General features: G+C 39.7%; 1 protein-coding gene across 1 annotated transcript; it reads right to left on the bottom strand.

Annotated features, from left to right (window-relative positions):
* Window positions 1-495: 495 nt before the first annotated feature.
* Window positions 496-10,536, bottom strand: tfa (transferrin-a). Its single transcript, XM_083991528.1, has 17 exons — window positions 10,486-10,536; window positions 7,588-7,696; window positions 7,342-7,490; window positions 6,206-6,308; window positions 5,930-6,121; window positions 5,309-5,435; window positions 5,121-5,176; window positions 4,570-4,733; window positions 4,269-4,422; window positions 4,021-4,184; window positions 3,795-3,912; window positions 3,231-3,395; window positions 2,659-2,809; window positions 2,316-2,383; window positions 2,032-2,213; window positions 1,016-1,208; window positions 496-840 (listed from the first exon to the last, which is right to left on the bottom strand). The coding sequence occupies exons 1-17, from the start codon at window positions 10,519-10,521 to the stop codon at window positions 794-796; spliced, it is 2,178 nt and encodes a 725-aa protein (XP_083847654.1). The 5' UTR covers window positions 10,522-10,536; the 3' UTR covers window positions 496-793.
* Window positions 10,537-10,859: the final 323 nt, after the last annotated feature.

Here is a 10,859-nt window from a genome sequence, read left to right as displayed (position 1 = left end):
TATTGTTATGTAGAGGGACCAGTGTCAAAACCTACATCAGGTGCTTATTTCCTCTAAAGACACTTTAGTCTGTTCAAATGACAACAAATGAATGTTAATTGAAACCTTTTTCCCCCTCTAAGGCTCCTGCAGGTTAATCCAGCCATGCCTGCAGCCTCAGCCAATGAGAATATGTTTGTCTGTCTGCCTAATAATTGATTTGGATTCGGTCCATGTACTGTGAAATTCCTCTGTTGATGGACTTTGTATTGGAAGGAGATTTTTTTTTTTTAGGATTTTTTTGAGCACACAAAAAGCACCATGTCCCATGTAATTTGTGCAGCCCACTGAAACAGATTATCCCAAGAAGATGGAAATTTAGTTATTTATTCGCTTCAGCAGTCTGTGGAAATGCAGCTGAAGATGCAGACTGAAGAAGGCTGATATATATTCAAGAACAAATGCTTCAGACATTATACAGTTACAAAAAAACAAAGCATACTCTCACCACAAAAGATCGGTATAAAGGGTTTATTTGAGAAAAGTGATAACAAATCATTTGATCTAGTAACAAAGACAGTGTAGCAATTTCTTTCAACAGCAAGAAAACAGCCACATATGGATATGACTGGTCACATACAAGTTGATTTGTGGGTTTTGATGCAATGCATCTGTTTGTTATTCTAAAAATAGGTCTACAACAGGATCAGTAAGAGAATGCTCAATACAATTTTTGGGTCGAGTGTGGGAGGTGTGGGTAAGGTGCTCGAAACACTGTGAGCCATCTGAGGCACCACATGGTCCATGGTCACCACTAGTTTTTTTGCTGACAGGAATGGAAAGTGCAAGATTTCTCCAGATCTGTTGGGAAGAGAAACATACAGCCAGTGAGATGTCAGAAGTTAGAGCAGTAACTCAACTTTTATGGTGTGTGTCATCTGTCTAGGCTGCATTACTACATAGGCTACTACATTTTAATTGTAATCTGTTAAATTACGGCCCTATTATTCCTAATTTAAACCACAGTAATACAAACCTGGAGTGGAGTCGCTGCACATTCTGAGCGAACTCATGGCATTCATGTACTCTGTACCCAGAAACTGTTTATAGTTTGCCCCAGTTGGAATCTCCTGCAGACATTTAGTGGAGTCCTTGAACAGGAGGTTCTTTCCTCCATCTGACTGGAACATTCTGAATACTGTATCAGTGCCACTGGGTCCAAACTTGGCCTATAAATAAAGAATAAAGAACACAATTTTGATTTTAAATACAGTTATTCATTATAAAAAAGAACGAAAAGAAAGTCATTTATCATCAGTATCACTATCAGAAATTGACTGGCGTCCAGGGCTAAATGCTGTTCAAAGTCAAAGTCATGCCTGTAAAAAAGAAGTGTGTATAAGAAACTGTCCAGAACACCTTTGTTTGCATTTTGTGTTTTATGCCTCAGGGGCAGAACTGTACTTGATATCCCACTGAACAGGTTTCAAGGTATCTGGGAAAATTGTTTTATACTGGGTGCATATCAAAAGATCAGCAACTTGGCAGGCAAGGAAATGTGTTCTTTTCAGTATAAACATTTCAGAAATTCAGAAACGTAAGAGGAAGAACATAGTTAGAGGCAGATGAGAGCTGGAAACCAAATTATCACTATCAACCATGAGTGAGAGGTTTACACAAATATTAGCCTTTGAGTGCTGAAAAATAGGATCAAATGCTAAATACGGAACCCCAAATAGCCCATAACTTATAACTGGTGTTTGAAGGATAAAAATGTGATGTATATTGAGAAAAATAATTATGTCACTTGTAGTGTAAAAACACTGTGAGTGTTTCTTAAGACTACAGAAGCAATATATAGTAAGTGCAGTTCAATCACCATTTACTTCATGGTCCCAACTGTTCTTCTAAAAATCTAACAACAAGGGGGGAAATATGTCTCCCCAATGTAAAAAATAATAAAAGTAAAACTAATTTAAAAATGTAAAAATGTGATATTTTGCACAGCAAACAACCAGAAAGTAAAAGTGACCCTGAAACCTGATGACTGACCTGCTGGTCCTGGATAACACGGATCACCTCGTCGCGGCTCTCTGGGCGTGTCACCACAGCGTGTGCGGGCACTTTAGCCAAGTTGCAGCTGAGGAAATCTGTAACTGGCACTGGACCCTTACCAGGGCAGATCAGTGCGTAGTCAAGAGAACTCAACCCTCTAGCCCAGTCTGGACCATGACCTTTAATGAGAAGAGGAGGGGTGGAGGAGCTGTAGTTTTATAGGAAACAACACTGTCATACGTGAGAGATGATGTGAGAGCACATCGGTGTCAGTCTCTTACCATCACTGTTTTCACCAACAATCGTGTGTTTGATGAAGGCAACATCACCGGCGCCGTCCACCAGACATCTGTGATGACATGCAAAACATATCTAGAGTGATTAAAGAAACATTTAACACGAACCCAAAGCACTGAGGAGCTGTAATTGCACCTCACTACAGCTCAGTTATTAATACAGTGAAGCAATTCCAACAATGACCTGGTTGATGCTATACTCAGCAAAAGACACTAGAGTGGTAGCAATCATTTCTCATTTTCAGAAAGAAATGAAATCTGTGCAGGCCACCCATAAAAAACAAACACACACAGCACAGCCAAATAAAAGAGCACTATTGCTTCCTACCTAAAGGCTCCAGCGTATCCGTAGTACTGCTCTTCAGCACTTGCTTTGCACTTGTATTCCTCACCCACAGTTTTGCGGCTGCCGACACACTGAGTACAGAATGAAGAGGTGGGCTCTGCTCCGGGAGCGCAGCCGCTGCTGAAGAACTTGGCTGAGGAGAGGAGGATCAACCGTCAGTACAGTGTGTTGCTGTTAAACATGGAGGTGTGCAAAAAACTCTTAATAATTACAGTCATTCTCAAATCACTGATAGGAAAATATCTAGACATCATTCTGTTTTCCCTCAAAATGTATTAAACATGGTGGTGCTTGGTGCTCGAGTGTTTAAGAGCACGTCCCATGTTGGCAAAGCCCAATGCAGTGATCGCTTGATCGATTCCCAAGTGTGCCAATCTGTACTGCATGCCATTTCCCCAGTCTCTCTCTCCACTATACTGTCAATTAAAGATAAAAATGCCCCAAAAACAAATAAAAAGAAAACGTATTCATCATGCTTTCTAATGGAAGAATTATCCTAATGGTAATTATCCTAACACTTGGTGCTCTGCCTATGTAAACATGTGGTTACTCACTGAAGTCACAGTCAGCAGTCGCCTTGTGGATGTGACCCATGGGGATGTTCCAGCCTGCAGTTCTGCCCATGCCTGTGTGGCAAGACTTCTTGCCCCGCAGAGTTTCCCAGGTCACGCCTGAGGTTTTCTTTATCACAGCAACAGCATAGTAAGAGGAGGCCGCAGCTACAAGAGTGGAAATACAGAGTGAGATGGACCAGATGAGTACCTAGCATGTGACTAGTTATATTTATTATAATTTAGAAAGAAAGTTACACAAGCGTTACTGTATAAGATTAGATTAGATGGGTAATGGGTATTTTACTGTTATCAGTTTTTTCCATGAAATTTTCTGGAAAGAATTATGTAATTTCAGTATTTGCTACAGGGAAAATATACTGTTCAGTTTTTATATTTATATATAGGCTACAATGGATCAGATCCAATCCAGTTTTATAAGAATATATATATATATATATATATATATATATATATATATATATATATATATATATATATATATATATATATATATATATATATATATATAGAAAGAACAGAAACAGAGACTGTTATTTTTTTTACCCGTGGGGTTGCCGCACTGTCCAGCATCATACTGCTCCACCATAGCAGGAACCAGACCACACTTTCCAGCTGTGTACACCTGTCCTCCATCTACTGCCATTGCGTCAGCCTCTTTACGCTGCAGAATAATTTAAGTAACGGATAATCAGGAACAAAAGCTGTAAAATGGAGCCAACGCTGCTCATGTTAATAACACATTTCCATATTTAAGGAAAGGCTGTTTTACCAATATCTTTTTCAGACACTCGTCAACTGAGGGGGCCGTCTGGCATTCAATGGCAGAGCCTTCGTCAGTCACGCTGTTGATGGTCCACTGGTCACACTTGGTGGTCTCAGCGTGGCCCACAGCGCACCATTTAATGGCACTGGATGCGGCGCCTGGGGTCTGCTCTGGAAAGTTAAGTAACATATAAAAATAAGTCAGTGGCTGCTGTATGTTAACCTTTGTGGTTTATCTTCTTGCGTTTAAAGTACCTTTTTTCAGGGAGCGAACAATGCTCATGTACTCAGCTCCCAGATACATGAAGGAGTCGACGTTCGGGGGCAGACGCACCAGCTTTGTTGCTGAGTCCTTGAACATCAGGTTCTTGGCAGGTGCATAGGCTTCAGATGAGAAAAGGTTAAAGCCCTGAAAGAGACAGTCAGCGAATCCATTATAGAAACCATAAAACATAACTTACATGTTTAAATGAATCATTATGCTTTTCCATTTCTATCTGATCAGGCAGTCAAACTCCACTGCTCACTCTTGCTGCTATACTGTACAAGGTTTTACCTGGACTGCTTCCAGCTTGGCCCAGATTGAGTCGGCCAGCTGTTGGTCCTTGCGGGTGACAACAGCGTGAGCTGGTACCCTGGCCAGGTGGCAGGTTTTGTAACTGTCAATAGGTGCTCTGGTGTTGTCCCTGCACAGCAGCTCGTAGCCGGCCTTTAGAGAATCTGAAAATGTTTCACAACCACGATTTAGCTCCAGTTACAAATAAATCTTTCCATTTTTTGGACATATTGGCCAGTAAAGCATAAGTGTGAATCTGAATTTAAAAGTGAAGCCCAGAGCCTTAGAAAACAAGGGCATTAAAAAGCTGGGAATGTAAGGAGTGGGGCAGATATCTAAAAATATTCACTTATGTATAAAAAAAAAAAAAAATCTAATCAGATTCATTCTTTGCAGTTTGTGATGTAGTCACAATTTGTAATTGTTGAGGCCTGGTCAGAAAGTATACATATTTCAAACAGTGCAATATCAATTTGTAGTTACTACAGAAAACGTTTTTCAATCATTTTTCAACAATTCATTATAGGTATATGAGAAGAGATGACACTGACCAGGGACAGTGAGGTGTTTTACAAAAGCAACTTCTCCTTTGTCTTCCACCAGACACCTGTTAAATAGAAAAGTCAGCATTAGGCATTAAATCTTCATAAGCAGTACAGTGTTCTTACACACTGAGGCGTGGATGGATCTTCATGTCACGGTGAGACAGAGAAAGACCCAGAAAAAGACTCATACTCACTGGAAAGCACCGTCGTAATCATAGTAAGGCTCCTTGTGGGACCTGGAGCAGTCTCCCTTGCACAGCTCACACAGTTTGGGCCTTGTTGACCCGGGAACACAACTTTGCAGGAAATATTCGCTCACAGCTACAAAATGAAAATTGATTTTAAAAAATGAATAAACATTAGTAAATACTAAGCATATTAAGTTTCAGTCCCTGTTGATATCTCTCAATAAATATACTATGCACGGTGCTGCACAGCGGTACAGTTGCCTTTCAGCAAGACGATTCTGGGTTCAAATCGCAGGCCTGGGGCCTTTGTGGATGGAGTTTACATGTTCTCCATGTGTCTATGTGGGTTCCCTCCGGTTTCTCCGGCTTCCTACCGCAAAGTTAACTGGGGCTCCACTACACTATACTACACTATACACTATACTTGACTACACTACGCTACGCTATGTTATGTTATCCTACACTATGCTATGCTATATGCCATACTACTATACTATGCTCTGCTATACTGTACTGTTACAATACAGTACTTGGATGGATTAATTTAAAAAATATATCATGTAGACATGTGACGCACACATTACGTAACTTTCTTGTAGTGAGGGTTGTGTGAAACATCTAACTCACCTTCCTCCACTGGTTTGTCATCGATGCCTCCCCATGGAAGGAGACCCATGGACACCAGAGTTCCTATGGGGATGTTCCAGCCTGCAGATTTCCCCAACCCAGTGTGGCAAGTTTTCTTTCCCCGCAGATCATGGAAGCCGAATCCTGAGTCCTTCTTCACCACAGCCACGGCATAGTAGCAGGTGTCTGAAGCTAGACATAGACAGAACAATACACATAGCTCAGACGAAATCTTCTCGTAGTTCATCACTGAAGACAACTAATATTTAAACCTACAGGGGCCGTAGTCCTCAGCAATAATGGGATGCAGGTTGTAGTTGGTCAGTCCAGCTGTGTAGATGTCCCCTCCATCCAAAGTGATGGCATCTGCCTCAGCAGCCTGTTAAAAAAACTTAAGTCTTAACAAACAAGCAGCATCTTCAGCAGGTCAAAGAACATGTCATTGGTAATTAAATACCAGTAATATTTCTGAGATATCTGTGTACTGTATGTGGAGTTATTTTGCTTGCAACTTCAATGTAATTTTGCTTTACTCCTCTACAGTTCAAAGAGCAATACATTTTACAGCTGTAAGTTATATTACTTACAAGATGTTATACATTGTTACAAATTGAGTAGTTTATATGATTAAGTTTTGTATATAGGCTACTGTATATCATCTCTTCAGTATGTATTATACAGTACACAAAAATATCAATCATGCATCAATTATAGCAGTAATAATAATACACTAAAATATTCTGAAAGGGACAATTGTAGATAACAACAATCATTTTGATCAGTTACAAATGTACTTACTTGTGTTTACTTAAGTTTGATATTAAATGCAGGACTTGAACCTGTGCTGGATGTACTACATTTACATACAACTTTGAAGCACTTTGATCTTACTCTAGTGTTTTATAATTTTGCTTGCTCCACATTCAGATGGAGAATATTGCACTTTTTTTTTACCCCTGCTACATTTGTCTGAAGGTTATATCACTTGATTATGAAATGATCCATTGTCATAGACCAACTAGGCTACATACATACTGTAAGACATTGCATGTATATCAGCAATGATCTAATTATACACAATGATTCAGTCCTGCATAATTAGCCTATTAGTTTTTTTTTTTTAAACATTTGTCATGATTTTGACTGAGAACCTTTATTTCAGTATATAAATGTGAATTTTTCATTATGTCATGACTCATGAATCATATTCCTATCATGAGATTACTGCTTTTTTTAAAGTAAAGAATTGAAAAACCTCTTCCGCCACTCATGATTAAATCAAGTAGCCTAACCCCCCCACATTTGAGCTATTTAAACTAGGTAAAAGATGAAAACAAATATCAAATTTCATTTCCCCTGGATTTTTAACACATCTCCTGCAGCGTATGTTGTGGATGTGCTGAGTTTCTGACCTTAATGGCAATGATACAGTCGATGGTGTTTTCTTTCCTCACGCAGGAGAAGGCAGGAGCCGCTGCAGCCAGGTCCAAACATTTCCGATATTCTTGCTCGGATTTAACGCACCATCTCACCTTCTCAGCGGGGGCCGCGAACACAGCGGCTGTCGGTGCACAGGGATAAACAACAATGCAGGTAAATCGGACGTTTGGTAAACCTGTGATTGATTAAAAAAAAGCATAAAGTGTAAATGTCTTTACCGAGGCAGTCGAGCAGCGCAATAATGACGAGAGGCTTCATGTTGGACACCGGGGTCTCCAGGTCAGTAGAGCAGACCGACAGTGAGGAAGCTCGGGCTTTTATAGCATCCTGCGAAAAAAAAAAGAAAAAAAAAAAGGCAACGGCTCACCAGTTTGCTCAGGTTTCCTAATGTGTGCCTGCGCGTGTGTACTTTTGTGTGTTCATAGGATGACAGTGAAAACACAGAGATCACATCCCAAATTTCCTCATACTGGAAAGTCACAGGTTCTCCTGTTTGCACTGTGTGAAATCAAGGCACAGAAAACCGCATGTTAAGGATCACAAATCAAAAAGCAGACTGATTCAAGGCTAACAAGATGATACACAGGATGACACATTCAATATACAAACACATGACTTTATTTTTGTACGATCTGTATTTTTTCTGTTTGGCATTTTGACTTCATAAGCCTGATAATCTTTTTTTTTTTCACTTTTCTGTTCAACTCCTGTTCCAAATGAAGTGATTTCAAATAGTTTTTGTTCATAAAGGAAAATTAACAGTTTTGCGTAAGTAATCTGCTCCAATGTGTTTCAGGTAGCAATACCATGATGTAGAAATACTCATTTCAAAATCAGTATTTAGTAAAAATGCAAGACTATCTGTTAAAGCAGAAGTAAGCGGAATATTTGTGTTAATATAAGTCTTAAATAGTTATATATTCCGACAGCAATCACTTATAAGCGCATTTGGTCCGAAACACGGGTCTGTCAGTCACTCTGCTCTGCTGTAAGCCGAGGAGAAAACTTTCCTTGTATCCTACAACCTTTATCCAATGAGGAGAGAGAACGGCATAAAGGGGCGGTCCTCTGTGTGTGCAGCCAAGGGATGCGCGTGAATGTGGTGACGTAGGGACGAGGGCGGGGACTGCTAACTCCATCGGCTGACAAGAAGTTAGCCAAAACCACCGGATCGCTTACTTCTGCTTTAAATATACTCGCAAGTATCAAAAGTGAATGGACTCGTTTCATTAAAGCAGAAGTGAGTGATCCGGTCGTTTTCGCTAATGCTGCGTTACAGGCAGGCTTTTGAAACCGTAAATTACAGCTTCAAGTCACAACTTACGACTTTGTAGCGTTTCAGGCAACCCACTCGTGTTTTTCCGACCTGTTTTACTTGTGAAAGTCACTATAACGGCCACTCGTAACTTCCGACCTGTGAACTCGTACCAGATCGAACTGGTACGACTTCACAGGTCGGAAAAACACGAGTTACGAGTTTCCTTGAACGCACCATAACAGTCCTCGTCCCTACGTCACCACATTCACGGCGTCCCTTGGCTGCACACACAGCCCTGCATGCCGTTCTCTCTCCTCATTGGATAAAAACTGTAGGATACGATAAATGTTTTCTCCTCGGCTCAGAGCAGAGCAGAGTGACTGACAGACCCGTGTTTCGGTCCAAACACTCTATGTAAGTGATTGCTGTCGGAAGATATAACTATTTAAGACTTATATTAACACAAATATATCACTTACTTCTGCTTTAAATCAAGTAGCCTAACCCCCCCACATTTGAGCTATTTACTGTAAACTAGGTAAAAGATGAAAACAAATATCAAATTTCATTTCCGCTGTTGAATTTCAACAGGTTTTTATTTCTTTTCTTTTCCTTTTGTCACAGCGGCTGTCGGTGCACAGGGATAAATAACAATGCAGGTAAATGGACTTGTTTGATAACCTAGAAAAGTAGGCTTATCAGGTTTGAATTTCAACAGGTTTTTATTTCTTTTCTTTTCTTTTCTTTTTGTAAATGCTTTGTAGATGCTAGCTGCTCTCCTTGTTTTGTTTAATGCACCATATCACCTTCTCGGTGCTGTCGGGGCACAGGGATAAACAACAATGCAGGTAAATAGGACGTTCGGTAAACCTGTGATTAAAAAGCATAGCTCCTTCCTTGTTTTGTGCACCATCCTTATCCTAAAATCACATGATTTAGTGATGAGGCCTATAGTAACCAGTTTATTAATACTAGCTAATTGCAAATTCTGACACTGAATATTTTTTGGTAATTATTCAGCCGTTTCCTCTTCATGTGAAAGATATGTTGCATCATTTGCTGTAATCGGCAGAAGAAACGAAAAAGGCTCAAGTATTGAAAATATTGCAGGTATCATGGTATTTCACATAGAAAAGCTGCAAGTGTGTGTGACTCATGTAAAAGTTGTGTTTACAGAGTCAATATTACCCAACAAGATCTAAGGTTCACATTGTACATTGATTTGTAAATTGAACCAATAACACCTCCTTTTTTGTTGTCAACAGCCAAATATTGAAATAACTAACTTTAACAATATAGTCTATGTTTAGTTTTTCCCGCTGCCTTTGGTTGTGCAGGTTTGGAAAATCCACAATGTGACACTGGATGAGGAGATGGATTTCAGTTGTGAGGACAATGCACTGACACTCTAATTGAAGTTAAGCGTTAAGTAGTAATCAGTATTTATTCTATGGCATTCATAGACAGGAAGATGTTGTAAACGTATATGCGTATATATCATATTTCTTAATGTATTAGTTGAATGCTGATCAGACACCTTTACAGTAGATGGTCTACAAAGTGCCTTTTTCGTTTTTCTGCTGAATCAGAGTATGTAACCCTGACCTCTCTTAGATAAATAGATGAACCCCAGGCACTGCTTGTATGTTCACTGCTCTTTGTGTCACGAATGTTCACCGCTATGGTTAATTTATTTTTAAGGCTGAGAACAAATAGTGATGTCTCGCAGATGACAATATTCTTTAATGTGAAGCAAATTTTATGACTCAGTATTAGGCTACACTTTGTTTCCTGACATCGTTTAGTCTGGTTTGACTGAGTTTCTTTATTCAAGAGTCCAGACCCTGTTGTTCCTCACCTCTCCACAAGTTGTCCAGCGTCCTTCGTGACTCATCACCTGTCTCTGCCATTCACATGTGTTTATTCACCTCCCTTAGTGTTTTTATTATTTTTTTTTTAACTTCAATCAATGGTTTTGTCTGTTGCCTTTTGACTGTATCATTGATTCTTGACTAATTTGATTGATCTGATTTTTTCTGACATTTGAGTGTTCATGTCTGTGTCAATCCATGCTGACACTTCACTCAGTAGTGTTAATCATGTCCATGTCCTGATAATGCCGTTATTAAGGGCAGAACATCATTTTCCTATGCTTTCTGAACAAGATGACATTCACTACATGCGCAGTTAATACAAAAAGATCCTTATTTCCCCGTTTCCCCTTTTGAATTC

Source organism: Trachurus trachurus, assembly GCF_905171665.1.
Source record: "Trachurus trachurus genome assembly, chromosome: 17".
Taxonomy (NCBI): Eukaryota; Metazoa; Chordata; class Actinopteri; order Carangiformes; family Carangidae; genus Trachurus; species Trachurus trachurus.
This window is presented reverse-complemented; position numbering and strand designations above follow the sequence as displayed.